Source organism: Microtus oregoni, unplaced genomic scaffold (assembly GCF_018167655.1).
Source record: "Microtus oregoni isolate MIOR12 unplaced genomic scaffold, Mior012 000016F_ref0000370, whole genome shotgun sequence".
NCBI classification, from domain to species: domain Eukaryota; kingdom Metazoa; phylum Chordata; class Mammalia; order Rodentia; family Cricetidae; genus Microtus; species Microtus oregoni.
In genome coordinates, this window is record NW_024543075.1 from 39,004,031 (window position 1) to 39,029,072 (window position 25,042).

Below are 25,042 nucleotides of genomic sequence, written 5' to 3' on the forward strand. Positions count from 1 at the left end.
AAGTGAAAAGGCTTTGAAAGCCTTGAATGGTTATATTGTCCGACAGACCTGCAGGTATTTTTATCAAAAGAAATCTTACCTGTAATGACCGTTGCCTGCCAGTAGGTGGCAGGGTGCACCTGAATCCACGTAGCAGACGATTCAGAACCGGAAAAAAAAATCCTGAAATATATAGACTCAAATCCAGAGGCGCTGTGTGGGTTACTTAACTACAGCCAAGCAGCCTGCGGTAGCTCAGGTACTGGGAAGATAGCAGCGCAGTCGCTGGGAAGCGGGTGCTGGGTGCGCTGGGCCGATAACCCACACTGCAGGCAGCAGCCACTTGTCTCTGGTGGGAAGCACTGGCGAGTGAACAGGGAAGCGCCCGAATCCCCGAGGCACAGTGTGGCACCGATAATGTGGCATCTCTAGAGCCTTAAAGGGCTCCAAAAGCTTCACATTCGACACCAAGTGATGGGCGTGGTAGATGGATAAGCTAGAATTAACCAGACCAGCTCAACACAATAGATTTAGTTTAATAATTGGAAAAATGAGAAACTCACACAACCAGGATTCCAGCAAATACCAGGAGTGCAGAGAGAATAAAGACGAGAGGAGGGCCTTCGCCCTGCCTTAAGTGAGATGACAGAATTTCTTGACTCCCCATGGAAAGCCTCACCGTCTCTGAAGAATGGATGGATAGTGGTGTGGGAGGGAAGTGAGGGAGTGGGATAAAAGTAGGGAGAGGGAACTTGGATTGTTATGTAAATAAAAATTGCTTTAAACATAAAATAAAAAAGAAAGATAAGGGGGGCTGGAGAGATGGTTTAGAGGTTAAGAGCCACTGGCTGCTCTTCAAGAGGTCCTGAGTTCAATCTCCAGCAACCACATAGTGGCTCACAGCCATCTGTAATGCGATCTGGTGCCCTCTTCTGGCATGCGGGAATACATGGGGGGCGTGTTCGCCTCGGGCTAATGTCTGCCTATAAATTTGGCGAGCGTGCTCCCAGCCTTAGCTTCTGCTTTCCTGGTCTCCATGGGAACGGTGGTTCTGTAAGTCTATTTCTACATTAAAGCTATAGATATATATTTTTTTACAATCTGTCTGCATTCGTTTACGCTGTTACATTTTGGCGCCCAACATGGGGCGGGACTTATCCCTACATAAATCTTTTTTAAAAAAGAAAGAGAATGTCCACTATAGATCTGAATACTTTACTACCAGGTTATGGCATGGACTGAATGTATTAGTTATGGCCTTTTTTTTATTTAAATTAATTAAGTAATTAATTATTTTAAAATTGCCACCTCCTCCCATCCTCCCAAATCCTTCCCCACTCCTCACTCCCCCTCCCCCTCATCCTCCAGACATAAGAGAAGTCAGGGTGCCCTGCCTTGTGGGAAGTCCAAAGCCCCCCCTCCATCCAAGTCTGCATCCAAACAGACTAGGCTCCCAAATAGCCAGTACATGCAGTAGAGTCAAAATCCGGTGTCATTATCATTGGCTTCTCAGTCCGTCATCATTGTCAGCCACATTCAGAGAGTCCGGTTTGATCACATGCTTATTCAGTCCCAGTCCAGCTGGCCTTGGTAAGCTCCCATTAGATTAGTCCCACCATCTCTGTGGGTAGATGCACCCAGCATGGTCCTGACTTCCTTGCTCATGTTCTCCCTCCTTCTGCTTTTCATCTGGGTTTTGGGAGCTCAATCCAATGCTCCAATGTGGGTCTCTGTCTCAGTCTCCATCCCTCGCCAGATGAATGTTCTATGGTGATATGCAAAATATTCATCAGTGTGGCTATGGGAGAAGGCCAGTTCAGGCTCCCTCTCCTCTGCTGCCCATGGACCTAGTTAGGGAAATCCCCTTGGACACCTGGGAACCCCTCTAGAGCCAAGATTCTTGCCAACCCAAAAATGGCTCCATTAGTTAAGATATCTTCTTCCCTTCTCCCATATCAACCCTTCCTCCATATCAACCATCCTATTCCCCCAAGCTCTCCCCAGTCCTCCCCTTCTCCCTTCTCTCTCCCCATCTCCCCTTCTGCCCAACCCACCCTCACCCCCCTGCTCCCAACTTTTGCCCAGTGATCTAGTCTACTTTCAATATCCAGGAGGATAACTATATGTTTTTTTTTTGGGGGGGGGGGTCACCTTCTTATTTAGCTTCTCTAGGATCACAAACTATAGGCTCAGTGTCTTCCTTCAAATGCAGCCAGGAGAGTCTTGGTGTTTTAGTCCAATCTATGCTGTGACTGACTCTGGGTGGATCTCCTCAGTGCAGGAGCAGGAACTGTTCCTGAGCCAAGGACCAGTCTGTATGGTTGTTTTCAGCACAGGGACAGGACTCTTGGAGGTCCAAGGACCCCGCAGACAAAAGGGCAAACTTGGGGGGAGTGGAAGGTCATTTGGAACCAAGAAGCCCCTGCAGCAGGAGCTGGAGGTGCCCTGCACTCCCCTCCAGCCGGGTGGTGCACACTCACCCCTCTGGGTGGATATCCTCAGTGCAGGAGCAAAAACAGTTCCTGGGACAAGGACCTCGCAGACAATAGGACAGGCCTGGGGATGGCAGGGATGTGTGGAACAAAAAAAGCAAGCATGTGCATTGTGTACATAAAAAAATAAATCTTAAAAAAGAAAGAAAATGAGAAAATGTCCAATATAGAACTGAATACTTTACCACCAGGTTATGGCATGAACTGAGTGTATTAGTTATGGCCTTGTTAGAGGAAGTTTGTCACTGGGATAAGATTTGGGCTTTCAAAGGCTGAAGGAAGTCCCCTTGTCTCTGTCCTCCTGCTGCCTATTGATCCAGATATAGAATTCTTAGCTATTATGTCTTCCTGCATGCTGGCATATTCTCTTATCATTATAAAAATGAACAAAATCTCTGAAATTTTGTGACTCAAAGAAATGATTTTTGTAATAAATGTTGTCAAATCATGGTGTCTTTTCACAGTAATTGAAGACTAACTAACATATAATCTATAATCTTGGAGAAAATATATAACATCTAATACACATGTCAACCTTAAAAACCAAAAACATGAAAATGAACAATACAGTAAAAGTCTTGGTCAAAGACTTGGTCTAACAAGCTCTTCACCTAGAAGGCTTACAGATTATTTATAGGTTTATAAATGATTTTTAAACGTAATTTGTTGTTTAGAAAATGCAAATGAATGCACTCATGTTATATCACCATTATTAAATTGATCACTATCTACATTTCTTGCCATACACAATACTTTTGATGAAGTGGAGGGTGTCATGTGAATTCAAATAAGTTAACATCATTAATGAAGATAGTTTAAGCTTTCCAAATGGTACATTTATTATGGAATGAAGACATCTTATTCCTTGTAATTTCACACAAATATTGAAAGCTTAAGTTAACACAAACATCTGAATAGCGACTGAATGGAAGCTTTACTCATATTTGCTAATCTAGACAGAGGTAACCAAGATGTCTATTAAGGGCTTCAGTCTGGAAAGCCCTTCATGAGCTAGCTCATCTGTTTGACTCCTGTTCACCAGTTGATGGAGCACTTGTGTAAAAACGTTGACTCTTCACTTTTGTCCACAGTAACTAAAGCAAGATGAAAGCCTGACATCTCTGTCTTCATTGTGTGCCTGGTCTGTATTTGGCTGAAGGCACAGAGGTAAGTGATTGTCCTTAACATTTCCTTTTAAATGGATATTAAATCCCAGGAGAGGAAAACCTAAATGGATCAACAATACATCTCTTAGATGAGATCTTTTCATAAGGACTGGACTTCATTATATGAGATGGAAGAACAGATGAACAATTTAACAATTTATTGGACCACTTTGCAGTAGTGACTTCCTTCTAATAGTTGAGATATTCATGGATACATGATATGCAGAAGTATAACTAGACTAGGGTTGCTTAACTATGCATACTTTTGACTTTCTATTCGAATCTAAAACTTTCATACCAATAACCTGAAGATGAATTAGGGACCACTGGCTCCATTTGTTCTTCCAATTATGGCCATGTGGAGCAAATCTCCTCTCTAATTTTACTACCATACATGTCTTTAACTGTTATACAAGCCATGATCTTTGTTACTTTGGATCTCTGGGTTCATATTAAAACCTTTGGTTAAGTTCTTAATGCAAAGAATTATTCATATAGAATGACCTCCCTTATTATGTGATTTAAAGTAATAAAATGTCATATAAAGAATCACACTTCAGTATAATGCTTAGATGAGACCTATGTCTGCTCCTCCCCATTTTTATTCCAGACAGGCTAGATATAGCCCATCAAAATTCCTGTTCATTGTCTCATAAAGGATTGTTGGAATTATTTATCTGTTTATCTGTTAAAAGTCAAATATTAAGTCTGACAACTTTAGCTAATTTTCTTTCTCTAACATCTCCTGGATGCTATCTGACTATGGAAGTCAGTGTTTCGGTTTCTTAGGAAATTCGGGATCAACCTACCCCTGGACCCAGCAATACCACTCTTGGGAATATACCCAAGAAATGCCCTATCATATGACAAAAGCATTTGTTCAACTATGTTCATAGCAGTATTATTTGTAATAGCCAGAACCTGGAAACAACCTAGATGCCCTTCAATGGAAGAATGGATGAAGAAAGTATGGAATATCTACACATTAGAATACTACTCAGCGGTAAAAAACAATGACTTCTCGAATTTTGCATGCAAATGGATGGAAATAGAAAACACTATCCTGAGTGAGGTATCCCAGACCCAAAAAGATGAACATGGGATATACTCACTCATAAGTTTCTTCTAGCCATAAATAAGGGTCACGGAGTCTACAATAGGTGAATCTAAAGAAGCTAAGTAAGAAGGGGAACCCAAGGAAAAACATATAGTTATCCTCTTGGCTAAGGGAAGTAGACAAAATTGCCGGGGAGAAAATTGGGATCTTGGGGTGGGGTGGGTTGGGGGTAAGGGGAGATGGGGAGAGAAAAGTTAGAAGGGAAGGAGGTCGGGCCTTGGGAAAGCAGGAGGATTGGGATAAAGGAAGGTTGGACAGGGGAGCACGGAACCACAATTCTTAGTTAAGGGAACCACTTTAGGGTTGGCAAGAGACCTGACCCTAGAGGGGCTCCCAGGTGCCCAAGCTGAGGTCCCCAGTTAGTTCCTTGGGCAGTTGAGAATAGGGAACCTGAAATGACCCTATCCTTGAGCAATACTGACGAATATCTTGCATATCATCATAGAACCTTCATCTGGTGATGGATGGAGATAGAGACAGAGACCCACACTGGAGCACTGGACTGAGCTCCCAAAGTCCCAATGAGGAGCAGAAGGAGGGAGAACATGAGCAAAGAAGTCGGGACCACGAGGGATGCACCCACCCACTGAGACAGTGGAGCTGACCTATTGAGAGCTCACCAAGACCAGCTGGACTGTGACTGAAAAAGCATGGGATAAAACTGGACTCTCTGAACATGGCGAACAATGAGGGCTGATGAGACGCAAAGGACAATGGCACAGGGGTTTGATCCTACGTAATGTGATGGCTTTGTGGGAGCCCAGCCAGTTTGGATGTTCACCTTCCTAGATATGGACGGAGGTGGGAGGTCCTAGGTCTTACCACAGGGCAGAAAACCCTGACTGCTCTTTGGACTGGAGAGGGAGGGGGAAAGGAGTGGGGGGAGGGGGAGAAGGGTGGGAGGAGGGGGCGTAGGGAGGGAGGAGGGGGAGGGAAATGGGAGGCTGGGAGGAGGTGGAAACTTGTTTTTTTTTCTCCTTTTCTCAATTAAAAAAAAAAAAAGACAGAGTTTTTCTGTGTAACAGCCATAGCTGTCCTGGAACTAGCTCTTATAGACCATGCTGGCTTTGAACTCATACAGACCCAACAGCCTCTACCTCCCAAGTGCTGGGATTAAAGGCATGAACTATCACTACCTTGTTTATGATGTCTTTTTTTAATGTTTGCAAGCTTTGTGAATATGAGGAAGATTTTGGGATAGTTCTCTCTTTTCCCCTCCTCCAAAGGGCTAGATTTTACAGCAGGTTTGCCTTATACTCCTTTGCCTTCCATCTCAGTTATTTTCCCTACCTTTTATTGACTCATCTCTTTTGCATGTATGCTAATGTGTAAAGAGAAGCACATGTGTCTTCCTGCTTCACTTCAGCTTACCTATGGTCACTTGTGAAAAAGTAATGTGTTTGTCTGGAAAGAAAATACAGCTTCTGGGTTCAAGAGGTAAAGGTCTGACGTCCAATTAAACCTTGTAAGAAAACAAGAACATCTATGATTGAAGACGAAGACTGCTCAGTGAGAAGTTGTTCTATTTCCCCCTGGGTGACATAAAAGCCGTTCCTATCACTAACTGTTGAAGATGGAAATTGGAGATAGTAATATCTGTTTGCCTCGGGGTTGACTTTGTCCCCATTTTCAGTGGAGCATAAAGATGAACTTTAGATTCAGTGCTAAACAATGCTTTTGGCTTCAGCATGCCTTAATTGTATTGGCTCCCTTACCTTTTCTATCAATTTCCACTTTTCAATGTCTATTCCATTTATTTTCTTTTGTACTTATTCTTTCACCCTGCTTCCCACCTACTCTTCCACTTACTTGTCTCCTTGAGGCCAGGTGGCTGCTCCAGACAGAAGTGCAGGGAGAGTGTGATCCTTCCTGAAGGAGGCGAGGCTGCTGAATGTCAGTTACAGCACAGACAGGTTATTTATATGGGGTCAGAGGCTGAATTTACTCTCAGCACAATAACAATCCATGTTCTCCTTCTTATTGGGAAAAGTTTTGTGTTATTCCTCTTTATATTGTGTGTTGTGTCACCATGGAATAGAGTCTAGTTTATAAGTAACTAATTTTACATAAAGAAATTAAAAATCCAATTTTATTGACTCTTGAGAGAATAACAATAGGGGCAAGAGAACAAGATATCTTAGTAGCTTTTAGGAGGAAGGAGCTAGATGAATGAAGAAAATCATGCTTCATGAATCAGAAATGAGAAAAAATTTCCTTTAATATCAGTCAATTGTGTGATATGAAATTAAAAGCACAGTAGTATTTACATGAGTTTATACTTTAAACATAAATAATATAACATTTGCATGAATAAAACCACAAAATTTTTAAAAGGCAGGGTAAAGATGTAAATTACTGGAGTCTTACTGCTTTATATTGTTAAATTTCTTTTGTACTAGGCAGGTATCCATACATTGTATGTATATGCATATTATGAAAGGGAACTTGTTAGACTGGCTCATGTGACAGCAGCTGGGTAGTTCAACCATGCTCATATGCATTCTGGAGAGGCAGAGACCCTGGTTCTTGGTCTAAGCTTTAGCAGCCAAATCAATGCTGAAATCTTAGAAGTCCTCTGTACTATTTCTGGCATTGAGTGCAGTATTAAAATCTAAAGAAACTGGACTCTTGTGTCAACTGACAGTCTCTGCTTAAACCAATCATTGGTATTTACTATTAATAGAATTGCAAAGGATGAATGGTACATAATAGGGTCACATGAATAGAATCAATTAACATTTGGCATAAAAGGCAATGTCATTGAAAAATGATAGGCTTTTTCAACACATGCTAGTAGAAATATACTTCTAAGTATTCATATAATACCAAAAATCTTGACATGGACATCTGTCTTTAAAAAATTAACTGATAATGATTCATTGGATTGGACTGATGGTAAATAATACTAGTCATGTAATGCTAAAATGTATAGGCAAAATCTAGGGATAGTTGGAGACAAGTTATCCAATGATATGGGTGAGGAAAGAAAACACTGATTTCAGTAGTAAAGACATCATGAAAACGTGTTAGAATGCAAAATAAAGGAGAGAGGCCAGAGTCTGTTCCAGAAGGTTGAACCTCAAGCAGAGACTGCTTTACTCCAAGTAAAGAGTAGTGTATGTGTGTAGAGTTGGCAGCAAGGATGAAGAAAACATTAAAATCTGAAATCTGCAACCAAAACTGAACTGTTCACCAAATTTTATTAGTTTTGATGCTTATGATGGTAATAGAAAGGTAATGAAGACACACAACAAAACAAATAGCCTAAGAAAGAGAAACAAGACACCATAGACAAGGCCTGAACCTGTGCCTAAAATGAGTGATAGTGTGGATACTTCTGAAGTTCCTATTTAGGAAAGTGATTATCTAGAGATAGACTGTGAGTTTGTATCCAGATGAGTGACTGCATAGAGTTAAACTCTGCACACCTGCTCAATTTTCTCTGACTTTTATGCTTCTACTATTTAATAGCTAATTTTGTTTTGTTGGATTAGATTTCTCTTACCCTATTCTCTTGCCTATACATCACCCCTCTTTTTGATAATAGGCTATTCCACAGGACACATATGACACGGGTTTAGAAAGGATTGTGCTTTAAGTTTTGGATTTTTAGGGTGCATTTCCTTACTTCTTTTTCTTCCAGTCCTAACTTTAGCTGGAACTCTGTCTGTTATTTCTAATCTCAGTTTATTTTTCCTCTTTCTATTTACTTTTTATTCCCTTTCCCCAGTGGCACTCTACTACTAACTGCTAGTCTTTCTATTTTTATCCTTCACAACTAATATCTAAGTATCTCAGTATGTACAAGACTATCCTTTCTTTCATTCAAGGATGTTTTTAAATTCAGTAGAGGAATGGGTTAAAAGGCATTTTATTTTGTTTTCTAGTATTATTTTGCAAGGCAAACTGAAATTTTTGATTAGTGAAATAGTATGCACAATCATTGAGATAGTTTCATTTATGAATATCATTAATAAACCAACTACCGTAGAAGCTCTAAGAAACATATATGTACACATATTTTAGAAGAGTTATATAAATGTGCACACATTCTCCTTCTAGACACTATGGGCTGACAAATAAATGCACAGTTGGAAAACTGCATTACTGTTTTGGAGGTGCTGGCTATTAGGTGGTCTTATAGAACACCTCTTATGTGCTGTGGCCAATTCTCCTGTTTCCAATGTAGAACTTCAAAATAAGATCTTATTGCTGATGACACTGCATACTTGAGTCTTAGAACATGGGTAGATCAAGATGGCACTTGCTTTGAAGCTTCATTGATACTGGCTAGCTTTCACAGTGCTAAAAGTTCCTAAACATGATACTGGATTCTGTGATCTGCATGGCTTCAGGTATTAACTTAACTAGGGTGATCTTAGAATGAAGAAAGGACAGACAAACAGACACACATACAGTAAAGCTGAGATCAGATAGGCTACGAACACTTTCACAGAAGGCACCAATAGCATCCCAGAAACACATCAAGTTTATTTTACACATCTGAAGGAGGATGCAGGTTTAGCTACTTTGTAGGAATTCTTTGTAGGGGAGCAGTCTCAAGCTTCAGTCACTCAGGTAGAGGGCACTCAGGTTGATAATTTCTGTAGACACTGTAAAATTTGCACTCAAACCAGAGGAAAGCTGGTGTTGGACAGTTCTATATTCTGTCAATTATATTTTAATTAAATGCTGATAGCCAGGTAGGAAGTATAGGTGGGAAAACAAAACAGGAAGTAGAGGTGGGGCAATGAGAACAGAAGCATTCTGGGAAGAAGGAAGCTCTTTCCTCAGTCCTGCCCAGACCACCAAAGAAGCAGAATGTGACCTGTCTCACTGAAAAAGGTACCAAGACATGTGGCTAACATAGATAGGGATAAGAATAATGGGTTAATATGAGTTATAAGAGCTAATAAGAAGCCTGAGCTAATGGGCCAATCAGTTTTATAACTTATGTAGCCCTCTGTGTGATTTTTCTTTGGGGCTTACTGGTTGTGGGAACTGGGCAGGACAGAAACCCCAACAAGAAGGCCCTCATGTTACAGAATGCTTTGCCTCAGCAACAGAAGAGTCTGAGTTATTAGGGTCCCTGACATAGTAGCGCCATGTCAACAGCACACATTCACTCAGGACATCATCAGCTCCTTATATATTCAGTAAATGCTTCATTTGCTCCAAACAAAACATACTCATCAATCCTAGCTATCTGAGAACCTTGTAATTTACATTAAATACCTGGCTGACCTCCTAGGAAGATACGTTGTAGTGGTTTGAATGACATCCAAGCTTATGTAATAAGGAAACCATCGAAACCGAAAGCTGGTGAAGTAGTAATTGATTGAGGATGTTGTGTTCTACCCCAGAACCAGCATAATTTGTAGTTTTGTCTTCTGCGTCAAGGATACAAGATAGGGTTTATGTAATATCTCTCCACAGCTGAGAAAAACCACTTAGGTTATGTGTATGTCAAGGGTATCCCTGCATGGAGGCCTAGAGAGGCTATTGTGTGAAGCTGTGAAAGTGAAACCTTGATTGCCTTGGCAACTCCAAAACATTGGAGAAGCAGAGCCATGGTGCACCTGTAAAGGAGAGCTGATGGCAGGGTGGTAAGACCCAAGAGAGAGAAGTGTGCTGCAGTCAACAAAACTGAAAGGAGTTGGAGTTCTGAAGGGTATTTTGACATCAGACATGGAGATGCAGTTTAGTGTTTTCCCACCTTGTTTTTGGTCTTGATTTGATCTAGTATTTTCTCATTATGCTCCCTTTCTTCTATTTTAGAATAGTAATATATAGTCTGTGTCATTATGTGTTGCAAGTACGTGACTTGCTTTTTGCATTTGATTTTATATGCGATTACAATTAAGAGATTTCCAAGAGTCACAGAAGAGACTCTGGACTTTTAAAAATTGTTATAGATGATGGAACTTTTGAAATTGGACTATAAATGTGTTTTTCATTGTGATATGACTACAGGTCTCCTGGAGCCAGTTGGTAGCATATAGTGATTTGAATGAAAATGGCCCCCAGAGACTCATATGGCATTACTGGAAATGGGACCTTGTTGGTATAGGTGTCTTGTTGGAGGAAGTGTATCACTGGCTGTGGGCCTTGTGATATCAGAAGCTGAAGCCAGGACTGGTGTCACTGTCTCTTCCTGTTGCCTACTGATCCAGATGTAGAACTCTCAGCATCCTCTCCAGCACCATGACTGCCTACATGCCACCATACTTCCTACCATAAAAATAATGGGCAAAACCTCTGAATTGTAAATCAGCCCTAGTTAAATGTTTTCTTTTATCAGAGTTGCTGTAGTTATGGTGTCCCCTCACAGCCATGGAAACCCAAAGGCATATGTCTTCTGGTGCTTCAGTGAGAAGAATATAATATGAGTAATTAACCACTTTCTTATCCAATTTTAGGCCTTTTTAAAATAGGATTCTGAGACCTGGTACCATTTCTAGAACCTGTAGCTTAACAAGTCATGAGTTTTAGAGGCAAACTTACACCCACTGTTCTGCTAAATGGATATAGCATTAAATTTACTTCTAGTGAGTTACCATTATATACATAAGTTGGTGCATGTCTCAAATCTCATCAGAGGATCTCCTTTTACATTAGCCAAAAATTAATCAAATGACTCACAACTTTTCAAACCTCAGAGAATAAGAGACTATGGAGTTCCCAGCCTTAATTGGGATATCTATACCCTGACTACACCTTCTGAGGCTCTGGGATCCTTGCAGAAGAGAAGGCAGAAAGAGTGAAAGAACTAGACAATGTGGATAATTATAAGAAAACAATGTTTTCTTAGTACAGTAGGGAAAGTGATTATATGAACTAACATAGCTGGGACAGTTGGGATCCAGAGATGTAGAACTCTGGAATTCAAATTGCTTTTGGGATCCTTTCTTCCAATCAGGTTGCCTTATCCAGCCATAAAAGAAGAGAAGGTGCCTAGTCTCACTACAACTTCGTATACCATGGCTGTTTCATATCTATGGGAAAACTTCCTTTTTCTGCATAGAAATAAAGGAGGAATGGATATGGTAGGGAGATAGAAGGTGGGGGGCTGGGAGTAGGGAAAGGAGTAAATCTGTGATCAGGATGTAAAAACAAACAAAAACAAGCAAGCAAATACACACACACACACACACTCAAATATAATGAAAAATAATCCAACAAAGGTTAAGACCAGATACCTACGCCTAGAATTACAATCTTCCCAAACTCAGTTGTCTAGATAAGAGCTTCAAAAAATAATAAAAAGAAAGAAAGGAAGGAAAAAAGGAGATGAATTCAGAGAGAAAGAAGAAGAGTTACGGTTCATGGTTTGATTTCAGACAAGAGGGAATTAATTACAGAGGCAAGAACTTGAGCCAGATAGTCTTTCTATATCTCTAGTCAACAAATAAAGAGCTGTAAATGCTCTGTGGCCAGGTAACTTTCTCCTCTTTTTGCATCTAGGACTGCAGCCCAGGAAACTGTGCTCCCAGTTAGAGCAGTACTTCCCACCTCCATTAATCTAATCATTATCATATCTCATAGGTATAGATTAATCTACTCTAAAAACCTCTTTCACTGATGTGTCCCTGGAGTCATATCTCCTAGGTGGTTCTAGAGTCTGTCAAATTGGCAATCACTGTTAAACCTCATAACCCTTTGTTATGTGATCACCAAAGTGTAATTCCAGGATAATTCTTTCTCATATCCATATACAGCACCAGGTTTTAATTTTCATGTTTATTTTATTTTTATTTAATTGAAAGTTTTCAAATACTATATTCTGCTTATGATTTTTTTCTTCTTCAGCTCCTTCCAGGTCCTTATCAACTTCATATGTATAAAGCTTTGTCATTTTCTTTTGTATCTTTCAAAAAAATACACACAGTAGCAAATAAAATAAAACAACAAAAATAATACATGAAAACACCTCTAAAAATACTACAACAAATGAAAAGCAATATAAACAAGTAAAAACCCCAAAAGACAAAAAATGCCCACATAAAACAAAACAAGACAAAAAGTTCACATAAATATCATTGAGTTTGTTTGGTGTTCATCAAATGCTTCTGGGTATGGAGCCTGCCTGCAGTGGAGGTAATACACCCAGTGGGACTCCAAGGGAGAAAAGTGATTTTCTTTGAACAGTAAGTATCAGTTGCAGACAGCTTCTTTTTTTTATATTAATTGATTTTTGTTGAGCTCTACATTTTTCTCTGTTCCCCTCCCTGCCTCTCCCCTTCCCTTCAACCCTCTCCCATGGTCCCTATGTTCCCAATTTACTTAGGAGATCTTGTCTTTTTCTGCTTCCCATGTAGATTAGATCTATGTAAGTCTCTCTTAGGCGTCTCATTGTTGTCTGAATTCTCTGGGATTGTGATTTGTAGGTTGGTTTTCTTTAGTAGACAGCTTCTTAGTTTTGCTTGGGATACTGTGTCCAGTTTCTCTCTCCGGGCTAGGAACATGTCAGGCTTGAAGCTGAACAGATCTTGTGTACAGCTACAGTCTCTGTGAGTTCACATGAGCATCAGCCCTGTTAAGTTTATCAGGTACTCTTTCTTGGAGTTATGTTTCAGCTCTAGATTTTACAATCTCTCGGCCTCCTCTTTAGCATAGCTCTGAGTCTCAATGAGAAAGATTTGATGAACATGTGCCATTTAGGACTGAATGCTCTTAGGTCTCTCTCTCTCTGCACATTGTCCACTTGTAGGTCTCTGTTAATTCCCTTGTACTATAAGAAGCTTCTCTGAGACAGGTTGAGCAAAGCACTGATCTATGTGAATAGCAATCATTTTATTGTCATGTTACTTTATCACAATAATGGTAATAGGTATTCCAATAGGCCTATGGCCTATCTAATAACAGATTCTTGGGCTGTTCTTATTAGTGTCAAATATGGATCCTCTAATGAAAAGGGTCTTAAACTTAATCATGAAGTATTTGCTTAATCCTACAACATTTGTGATACTATTGCAGCTGTATAACTTGCAGGCATGTCACTGTTACAGGTTATAGAGTTTGTAGCTATGTACTACAGGTTTCAATTTAGTGATTTGTATTTGTTTTTCAATGATGAACAGAAATACACAAAGATATAATGGAAAAAGAGTAATAATATAATATGAAAAATTAGGTACTTTTTTTTTATTTTCCCCTTATTTGTGTGAAAATCCTTTCTGAATCCATGACTTTATTTTGAGCAAATATGCCTTTTTCTCCCAGAACAGAGGCTATTTAAATTGCTCTACTTTGGCATCCTTAATAATTAATGAAGGTTGATACAATGAAAATCAGAAAGGTTTTCTGATAACTGGAATGGATGAAAACATTTATTTAAACTAATTTAAGGCAGATTGTAGCATTTCCCCAGATGTATTTGCTGGCTGAGTTTCCCACTCAGTTATTCTAAAGGAATCTGTCACAGCCAAAATTACTAGCATCTCCTTCTAATAAGACAACTTTTTCTGAGTCACTAAACATTTAAATGCATATTATATATAATCAAGTATGAAAGAGGCTTTTGAATGGTTACTGATTTTATCATACATTCTCATGTTTAGCACATTATGTTTAAGCAGAAGAAATCAAAGAAGAAAAAGGTTTTTTTAAAGAAAATCTTCAAATATTAAAATATTAACTTATTTCATTTTAAAGGTAGAACCTTGAAGATGATAACTAAATTGCTATTAGGTATCCTAGGCTAATGTGAAATGTGTGGGGCAGTGCTAGTGTTCTGTTTGTGGCAATTACTAATTATTCAAGTCATCAAGTACTTCTTCCTTTGTGATTCTGGTCCATGAATCTGGAATAGTACCTAAGTCTGTAAATTTTTTCCCATACTTCTCTTCTAACTCTGATCTGAAGTGACAGACAAACCATTTCCAATATGGCTGGGCAGATGAGTCTGGGGTGATGCTCCATGTGGCAAAATCACCTCCTGCTGCTCGATATTTCTTATATGGGAACCTCTGGAGGTCATTTAAAATAAATGAACAATCACTTGCTACAGAAGTAGTACAGCAGTTAATGATAAAGTAATCTGTTTTATGATAATGCCATCCATTGACAGCCTGAGGACGGTGGAATGGCACACTGTGGTGTCCATCATGTTCGGGAATGGTGTTGGTACAAATTGCTTTACAAAAAGGACACTGCTTCCAGCAGCCACAGAGATGTTCACAGAGAATTTTCTCAATGTCAGGAACCATTTCATCTATGGGCTTACTTGAGCAGTCCTCTTCGACTTTCCTTAGTGCAGGATCCAAAGCTGCACTCATGGCTTCTTTGAGAAACTCAGTGTCCTTTATCTCCTGGTGCTCGATGCTTATGAGGTCTCTTCTTGGAAAGATCAGGTTGCTCCCTAGGTGATCACAGAACAAATCCAACCAGCGAGAAGCAGGGCTGCTTTCATTTGCTACTTCTGTGGTCTTATGAATGGCAGAGAGGATGGCATTCTTTATGTCTTCTAGACTTATTTTTAAAAAAGTCTTTATTTTTTCACTTTCTTTTTCTGAACAGTATCTTCTAATGTGGTCTCTAATGTAATCCCTGAAAAAGGATTCTGGATGATGAATGTACTGCCAATAGTTATCAAAGTTTTCTTTTTCTGCCAGAGAAATGAGAACATGTTTCTCCAGGTTAGCCTTGTTTCCACTGAATGCAGGGCAAGTGACTATCATGTCCCCAGCTACTTTAGGACCCATCATTTCCCATATAGTGGCAGAGATAGCAGGAGTGAGCTCGAGCCACAGGAAGTCCATAAAGGATATAATGGATGTGGCACCTTGACAGGAGATCTTAAAACTCATGAAGAAATTGTCTTTCTTGCTCTCCAGATAGTTCACAGGATCATTTGCTCTTTTAAATGCATCATAAATTTCTTTGAAACTCTTAGATGCCCTTTGGAATAAGCACAAGGATAAGTCAATGGTGTAGTCTCTGGTAAATGTGTAGTTTTCCATAGGGGAAACAGATTTCAGTTCATTTTCTATTATCATCGGTATTTTATGAAAATCATGCTGACTGTAATCATGCTTTTGCTTCCAAATGTTTTTAATTATATCATCAAATCTTAAATAAATGTTGTTGGTAGTTGCATTAATTGACTCTTTGTGGCAAGGTTCTAAACTTTTTGAAATTATATAATATCTTGTTTTCATTTGGACATGCCTGTCATAAATGATGTCAAACATTTCTCCATTTTTTTCTTTAGTCTTTCTGTAATATTTTTGTCCTTTCTGAAACACAGTAGGAAAATGTTTTCAGCTTCTGAATCAATGTCAGGCTCTGTGACAAGGGGTACAGTAGAAGACACATTGTAGATCCAACTGTCCAAACTTCATTGAATTTCTCACATAACTCTTCATCACTTAATTCTTTACCGTTCACACTCAAAGCCAACTTTTGGCTCATCTCTAACAGTTCCTTTTCATATTGTGACTTTTGATTATCTAGTCTTTCTTGGCTTTGTTTAAGACTGATGAGTTCATTGCATTTCCTTCTGGTGTCTGAAATAAGTGCATCTTTAAGCATTAATAACTTATTTTCAAAATTTGCTTTCCATTGAACCAATGTTTCACTATCTGGGTCTTCTTGAAAATACTTGTCAAATTTTTGCTTGATGATTTCATATTTTGTACTCACTGGACCCTCTAGTGTATTCATTGTGAGAGTCGGGATTTTTCCATTCTGAATCTGATTGTTCAGCTGATTCTGTAACTCCAGCACATAATTCCTCAGCTCCCAGGTCCAGTTGCTATAAATGGTTTCCAGTTTGCTCATGACTATGACCTCTTGAGTGTTCCTGAAACTGAAAATGAAGTTCTCGCTGACCAGTGCTTTCCACAAATCCTGAACTCAGAATTTCACATCTGAGATCTTCAAGATCCTTCCTCTAAATTCCCGCTGGGCAATCCTAAGAATCCCAGTTTTCAACTCCTGGACGTTGTGGCTATAGTGAGGATTGGGAGGGGCCATTGGGGGATTACCATCCCAGAGGTGAGCAAAGTAGTAGACATGACTATTGACATCAAATTTAATTACATCACTGAAGCGGGTTATGTCTGAGCACTCTTCCTGTTCAGCAGCTAATGCGGTCATCTCATCCAGTCTCTGCTCCAGTCTCCTTCATCCTTCCACAGTTTGGTCTTTAGCTGTAATGTCTCCCACATTCTGATGAACAAAGATGCAACTGGGGGAGATTTTCACTTGTTTCATTCTCAGAAAGGCCTGGACAACAATTTGCAGGATATCCTGCATCTCTGAAGGATTCTCCCCGAAAATATTGATCAGAGTCAAGTTTGCAAGGCCAATGACGAATGTTGCTAACTTATTGTCCCAATTCCTGGATTTGTTGTTGAGTTCTGGAGCCCAAAGTCCTTCTGTGTCTACAACAAGCACAAAATCAAAGCCAAGTTCTTCTGTGAATGTCTTTTCCACCTTCAGGAGCTGCATGTAGGCCCCCTTGGTGCACCTGCCTGCACCGGCTGTGAACTGCAGCCCAAACAGTGAATTCAGTAGGGTGGATTTTCCTGAGCTCTGTAGGCCAAGGACAGAGAGAACAAACAGTCTTTTGTCTCCCACTTTCTCTGAGATCTTGTCCAAAACAGCTGCCACCCACTTTAGAGGCACATATGAAGCATCTCCATCCATCAGCTCAATGGAAACCCCAGCTACCATCAAATCTGCAGCAATCTGGGGGAGGCAGAGAAAAAGGCTGTCTCTAGAGGAAGAAATTTCTTCCAGAGCTTCATAGATCTGGCCAACTTCTCGGAGAAGGTGCGCAATTCCTAAAGTACAGTTAAGAATCTTGGTAGAAATGGCTTCTATTTGCTTCTGCCAGAGTTTCAGGGACCTGCTCTTCTGTGCTTTCTGTTTTTCTGCCTGTATTTGTGACCACAAATATTGTTGTTTTCCATGTAAAATTTCCAAGTGTTCTATAGTTAGATTTTCCAAAACCACACTTAACCAGTATAAGAAGTAGAATTTGAGATCATTTTCTGACTCTTCTTTGAGAATGTGTAGGACAGATTGCATGAAATCATTGAGAGGGAAGGCCTTTTCAAACTGCTGCCGTCATATTTTTTGTTTTTCTTTCTGAATGTCACTCTTGTGTTGTTCAATGCTCCGATGCCCTTTTTCTTGCAGATGATAGAGTTCTTTGTCTTTCTTACACCAATGGTGCCACAGTTGTCCCTAAAGGGGGAGCAAGTTTTCTTTAATCTGAGATACCTTGGATTGCTCTAGGAGTTTCCTATTTGTCTGTGCTTTTTCTTTGGCCTCCTTCAATGCTCTTTGATCTTCATTAATCATGAATCCTTGTTTCTGAGCCATCTGTGAACAGTCTTCTATACTGAGAGCAGTGCCAGAGACTTCTAGTAAATGTTCAATGGCAGTCGTGAGTTCTTCTGTTAATTCTGCTTCATTTCTATTCCTAATGCCAATCCTCACCCTTCTGTCTGAATAATTAGTCATGATTTATTCTTTGTCATCTATCAGGCAGATCACAGGTTTTGATGACTGCCACAGGTTTCTGACAAGGTTTTGGTTTTCTTTATTGTTATTAGAAGCTGACATGAGGATCACAATGAGGGAAGAGACATCCTGCAGGAAGCTGAGTTGTTGCCTATGGTCCTTGGCATCTCCATGAAGATTGGTGAAGGTCACACACTTATCAAATGTGTCCTCACCTTGACCCCCAGGACAGAACCAGGAGATCTCCACCACTCCCTCCATCAGGAGACAATATTTGCTGCTTCCTCTGCAGTGCCTGTGAAAAAACACATCGTGTTTATGTCTATTAAGGAGAGAGTTCATGATCTGAGATTTGGAAGCATAGAAGTAATTTCCAACTCTAATGAAGGACACTATGGGGGTAGAGACACAGCACATCTGCTGATTCCTGTGACTGTAGCTCTTGTCCTGTGCTGATTTACTTGACTCTTTCCAACTTTTCCTGATTTGTCTGAGAGACCAAAGAGAGAATTCCATCTGAGATGTGTTGGGAACTGGTACCACAAGGGGGAGTGCAAACTGACAAATGGAAAGTTTGGACAAAATGTATTGTCTGGCCAGATCATCTGCACAGTGAAAAATGGCCATCTGGATGTCCATTGGGTGAATGTGGGGCCGGGACTCAGTGGGTGAAATATTAGTGACTTCATTACTGTCATCAATCAGCTGCTCTTCGTATGGATCAATAACATCATTTTTCTGGTTGGAGGGACCAACAGAGTCTTGGGCATCTGCATTTCCATCATTTTTGAAGACAAGATATCTGAACCCATAATCTAGCATCAATAGCTTTTGTAGGAAATAGAAAGGAAGTTCCTGTTCAGATCTTGGCTGTGTGTTGTACACAGAAGTCTTATAGATCAGATGGAAGTCAGCTCTGCTCATCCTTTTTGGGTAGTGATGTTCTAGACCCAGACATTGGAGTAAATCTAGAAAAGGTCCTTTTTCTATTACCTCTTTTTTATTGTTATCATCATTTTGTTGTTCATAAGTTTCTTCCTTTTTATTCAGGAGACTTTGCAATTGCTTTTTTACTTCATCCATTTGCAAAGAAGATATGGTATCTTCACAGTTCCCATCAATGAGTAATCTCAAATTATTCTCTAGATTCTCCCAATCATGATTGGTTCCAAATTTTGTGAGGAGGTGTGCAACTTTAGTACAAAGAAAGTGTTCCATATGCTGCCTTGTTAATGTCAAGCGTTGTGCTTTTTCTTCTGGAGAAATGGGTGAGATTCCAACTGTGGCTTTCAGAGCTTTGAGAACTAAGAATGCCTGTGCACTGTCAGTGCAGATAGTTTTTAGCTCCTGATATCTGTTTTGGACAGATTGTATTTCTTCCAGGAGAAAATTTAACTCAGCGCACCCCAGGAGAGGCTGGAAAACATTGCTTTCCAGCTGATAGCCTGCACCAGCTGCAATGGAGAGTAGTAGCAGCTGCGTGTCTGGCTGCTCTGCTTCTCTGAGATAGTTCAAGAAGTCCCCAAGAACTGTGGTGACATCACCTGTAGCCTTTCTTTGAGCCTCTTCCATTATTTTGGGGGACTCGGAGGTCATGGTTGCTTCTGTGAGAGACATTTTGATTTCTTTTAAATTTTTCAAGAATTCAGACAATTCAGTGATTTTGATTTGGTGTTCCTCTGACTCTGTCTGGTTGATCCACAGCATGATCAACTTCACCTGAGGAAATTTTTTCACTTTGTGTACATGAGGTTCTAGAAGGCTGCGGAATTGAGATTTAATAAATTGATTTTTTTTAGTGGAAGATTTTTTTGCAAAAGTTGACAGTGTTTATAAGAAAATTTTGTAGATTACAATTTGTGAGGCATGTATTAATCCAAACATCATAACATTTTGTTTTGTGAGCCAATGTTTGCATAAAATACATCAGGCAGTTAAGCTGTTTTTCAGGATCTGACACCTCCCAGGATTTCACATCATTCAGGAAAAGTCCTGCTTCCTTTATGGTACTTGGCATATGTTCTCCAGGCTGGATGTGGGCAGCAAGACCTGTCAGAGCAGTATAGTTTTCTGCCAGACAGTTAGCCACCAGAAAGGGGTCCTTAAAATTGTTTCTGTGGTTTGATAGGATAATGTCCCAAATGGGTACCAGCTGAAGTACTTGGTCAATGACACGCCAGGTTTTGTTGCTAGCAAGAAGGCCAGTTGTCCACTGAACAATTCCATTTGCTTCTGGTGGTCCACCTATCTGGGCCACAGACAATTGGATTTTGATTTGGAGCTGTTCATCAGCTGAATTTTTATAGGATCTTGCTGATTGTATGTCTGATGTTGTCATCCCTCCCCCAACTTCAACTCCGAAGCCATTGTAGCTCTCTCTTATGTAACTATCCAAGGCCTCTTCTGTCTGCTGCTTCACAAGATCCAGCTGGTCACTTTTGAAACCATCTGAAAAGGCCTTCCACCAGTAGATTCCCCCAAGGTGCAGAGGGCCTTGATTAGCATGAGAGCCAAATCTGTTGAAGAAATTGTCTGTCCTGTTCCTAACTACAAGGAATCTGTCTGGTCCATCAGTGTGTTCCAGTTGTTCTTCAATGATTTTCAGTTCCTTTCCTTGAGAGCAGCAGTGGAGAGCTGAAGCTGATCTTTGCAAAAGTGGAAGGAGACTAGTGGGTTGTATTTGAACATTGATGAGCAGAAAAAAGTGTGCTTAGAATGTGATTGCTGGATGTCTTTGGATTCTAAATGCTTGACTGTATCCATTCCACCTTCCAAATTAAATCCCCAGCCTCCACCCTTGGCTAAAAGTGTGAACTGGAAACCAAACTTCTCCACAGTTTCAGTGAACAGGGATTCTTCTTTAGAAGATGTGAATTCTTTTGTTTCCATCCGTTTTCCTTGCTCAGACCCAAAGAAGAACAGTTCCTTGGGGACCCTGAGTAGTTCTTCTCTCCTTGTTGCCAAGTCCTTTTGGTGGCTGGTCTTATAAATTCCCTGCAGGACCAGTCCACCGGATGTGAATCTTAACAGATCTCTCTCTGAGAAGTTTTGACTTTTTATCATTGTCGCTTTTATGTGACAAAGATGTTTCTCCATTGTTTCAGTGATATTTTTGAGGGGTACTTCATGCCCTGGCCAGCGCTCTTCTGGGATCTCCATTGCTTGCCTCAGCTCTGCTTCTTTCCTCTTCACTTCCTTTTCCTGTCTGTGTTTCCCTTCTGACTGCAAGGCCCTCAGTTCCTGCAGTGCCTTTTCTGCCTGCTGCTGCCTGTTCCTTATCATCTCCCCAAGAGTCTCCTGGAACTCTGCAACACTGTTTGGCTGTGAGAGGTCAAGCAACTTCTCCAGAGCCTTTTCTTCCCATGTGTATTGTGTCTGGGACTTCAGCTTCTGGAGCTCTTGTTCTTCTAAGTGTTGTAAGGCCTGGGCACAGGTCACACCCAGGTCTTCCTGAAGCTTAGGCAGCCAGTAGTCAACAGACAACCCCACTTCTGTCAGCATCTCCTGGATATCTTGCCTTCTAGGCTGGGGCTTATGAGGGAAGTACTTTGCTGTTTCAATTACTCTGTGAAAAATAGATATTTATTTATTCTGTGTCCCAACTGTAAGAAATCTTATCCCATTATCCAATATGTAAGTGTTCTTAGGAGACTAGTCTCCAAAGTTTTTGATGCCTTCATCTAATTGTCTTATTTACATTCATTTAAAATCTTTGCTGTATTATTTTCTGTTTACTGAATATAATTTATGTATCTAGCTATCATTAAGAACTTTAATGTAGTAGACTTGTTTTATCCATTTCCTCCTACATTGACTCAACATCAGAACCATTATGTTAATAATTAAATTTTAATACATAATTAGGTGACAACCAATTTTTTATCTTACAACAAGAGCAATTTCTATATGCTAATTAACTTTTCTATATTTGTTTCTGTGAAACGTATGTTTACTATTTCCAATGAAATCTCCCTGAATACATTGTAAGTTATGTAGTATTAATTTGACCTGCTGTCATAAATAAATTTCTACTTTACTGGTTGCTTACTTCTAATTTTTCATTTTGTCATAGTTTACTGTTTTAGAGTATTTTCTATTGAAATAAAACATTGTGACTAAGGCAACTTGTAAATGAATTTGTTTAATTTGGAGCTTATGATTTTAGATGGTTAGAGTCTATGATCATCATGTTAGGGGGCTCGGCAACAGTCAGGTAGGCATGGTACTAGAGCAGTAACTGATAGCTCACATTTTGAAACACAAGAACAATACAGATGGAAAGCAAAAGGGTTAGTATGTCTGTGTGTGTGAGAGAGAGCTAAAGGAAGACAAAGACAGAGAGACAGAGAAACAGAAAGACAGAGAGATTGGAGAAAGTGGAGGAAGGGAAATTGAGGGAATGGAGGGAGAGATTAGAAAGAGATAGAGAAAAAGAGAGAGAAAGAAAAAAAGAGAGAGACTGGGAATGTCTTGAATCTTTTGAAACCTTAAAGCCCACCTCTAGTGACATACCTCCTCCAACTCAGCCATACCTCCTAATCCTTCACAAGGAATTCCACCAACTGGGAATTAAGCATTCATAGATATGAGCCTATTGCTGTTCTCATTCAAACCACCATGTAAGCAGAGACTGTTTGTTAGTTTCCCACTGTCCACACCCAAATAATCACACAGAAGCTATATTAATTACATCACTGCTGGCATATTACTCAGGCTTCTTATTAACTAGCTCTTATATCTTAAATCAACCCATTTTCATTAATCAATGTATCACCAAGAAGGTGTGGCCTACTGGCAAGGTTCCAGGTCATTTTTCTCTTTTGACTGCTGCATGGCATCTCATTGACTCAACTTACTTTCTCTATATATCTCTGTTCTGGTTTCCCATCTGGCTTTACTCTGCTAACCCATTGGCTTAAACAGCTTTGTTCATCAACCAATAAAAGCAACACATATACATAAGGACATCCCATATCATCTCCCCTTTATGTCTAAGTAAAAAGATTTTAACTTTAGCTTAATAAAATTATATATGCAAAACAGTTAATAAGCAAGAATTATAGTTACAATATTTTATCCATTTATATTAGGCAAATTAAGAAAAATTCTCTATCATATATCTTATTTGTGTGAGTCTAAAGTTTTATATATAATTTATCCTTTATCATAACTAAGGAGAATTATAACTACATATCTTCAGCTCTGTAAAAACACCAGAAGGATATAATAGTACCTAAGTAAACAGAAAGTGCATTGTAAGCAACTTCCAAATTTTAGAATTGACAAAAACATCTTGCTGCCTGGACAGTTACCCAAAGTTTTTTGTAGTGTTGGGACTTCTATTTCAGCCGACAGACCCATAGTATACAATAGGCTTTTGCATGAAGCAGGAAATTTCAAGATCTGTTCTGTCTTATAAAGGCAAAGTTCATCAGTTGCTTTTTCCTGTGTCCTGAAGAATGTCTGCAGAAGTACCGAAGAACAGTCTTACCTTCTTTAGGCAATTCAGTAGTCATTTTTATGTGGTCCCTGCATGTCTGTTTTACAGAACATACCATCAAGCAGTCCAGGCAAGAGCAGTTTCTTGCCGAAATGACTAGTCTTGTCAATTGAAGGCAAATGGAATGCCATTGGCCCAAACTGATTAATTCATCAACCAATAAAAACAACACATACAGAAAGACATCCCATATCACCACCACATACTTCTCTCAGCACCCCCAAACCCATGGCTATTCCATAATGCAAAATACATTTAATTCAATTTCAAAAGCCCTCATATTCTTTCAGTCTCAGCACTGTTTAAAATTTAAAGTTTTAGCCACAGTACTGAAAACAGCCTGTTATTGGCATAAGAACAGACAGGAGGACCAATGGAACCAAATAGAAGACCCGGAGATCAATCCACACATCTTCAAACACCTGATCTTTGATAAAGAAGCAAAAACATATCAAATGGATAAAAGAGAGCTTATTTAACAAAGTAGTGCTTGGATAACTGCATGTCAACATGTAGAAAAATGAAATAGACCCATAACTATCATCATGTACAAAATTCAAGTCGAAATAGATCAAAGACCTCAACATAAAGCCAGCCACACTGAACCTTATAGAAGAGGAAGTGAGAAGTACACTTGAATGCATTGGCACAAGAGACCACTTTTTATTTTTATTTTATTTTTTTTTATTTTTTTATTTTATTATTTTTTTTTTTTTGGTTTTTCGAGACAGGGTTTCTCTGTGGTTTTGGAGCCTGTACTGGAACTAGCTCTTGTAGACCAGGCTGGTCTCGAACTCACAGAGATCTGCCTGCCTCTGCCTCCAGAGTGCTGGGATTAAAGGAGTGTGCCACCACCGCCCGGCTAAGAGACCACTTTTTAAATATAAGCCCAGCAGCACAGACACTAAGAGAAACAATTAATAAATGGGACCTCCTGAAACTGAAAAACTTCTGTAAAGCAAAGGACACGGTCAACAAGACAAAATGACAGCCTTCAGATTGGGAAAAAAAATCTTCACTAACCCCACATCAGACAGAGATCTAAACTCCAAAATATACAAAGAACACAAAAATTGGACACCAAAAGATCACATAATCCAATAAAAAAAATGGAGTACAGGCCTTAATAGAGAACTCTCAACAGAAGAATCTAAAATGGCTGAAAGACACTTAAGGAAAGGTTCACCATCCTTAGTCATCAGAGAAATGCAAATCAAAACAGCTCTGAGATTCCATCTTACACTTGAAAGAATAGCCAAGATCAAAAAAAAACTGATGACATCTTATGCTGGAGAGTTTGTGGGAAAAGGGGAAC

The 25,042-nt window shown here is 39.6% G+C and overlaps 1 protein-coding gene across 1 annotated transcript; it reads right to left on the reverse strand.

Annotated features, from left to right (window-relative positions):
• Positions 1–234: 234 nt before the first annotated feature.
• LOC121457376 (interferon-induced very large GTPase 1-like) lies at positions 235–23,060 on the reverse strand. Its single transcript, XM_041666047.1, is given in 7 exon segments — positions 235–475; positions 14,505–15,943; positions 15,946–16,085; positions 16,088–20,039; positions 20,041–20,838; positions 20,841–21,792; positions 23,020–23,060. Coding segments are annotated over 7 exon segments (7,563 nt in total).
• Positions 23,061–25,042: the final 1,982 nt, after the last annotated feature.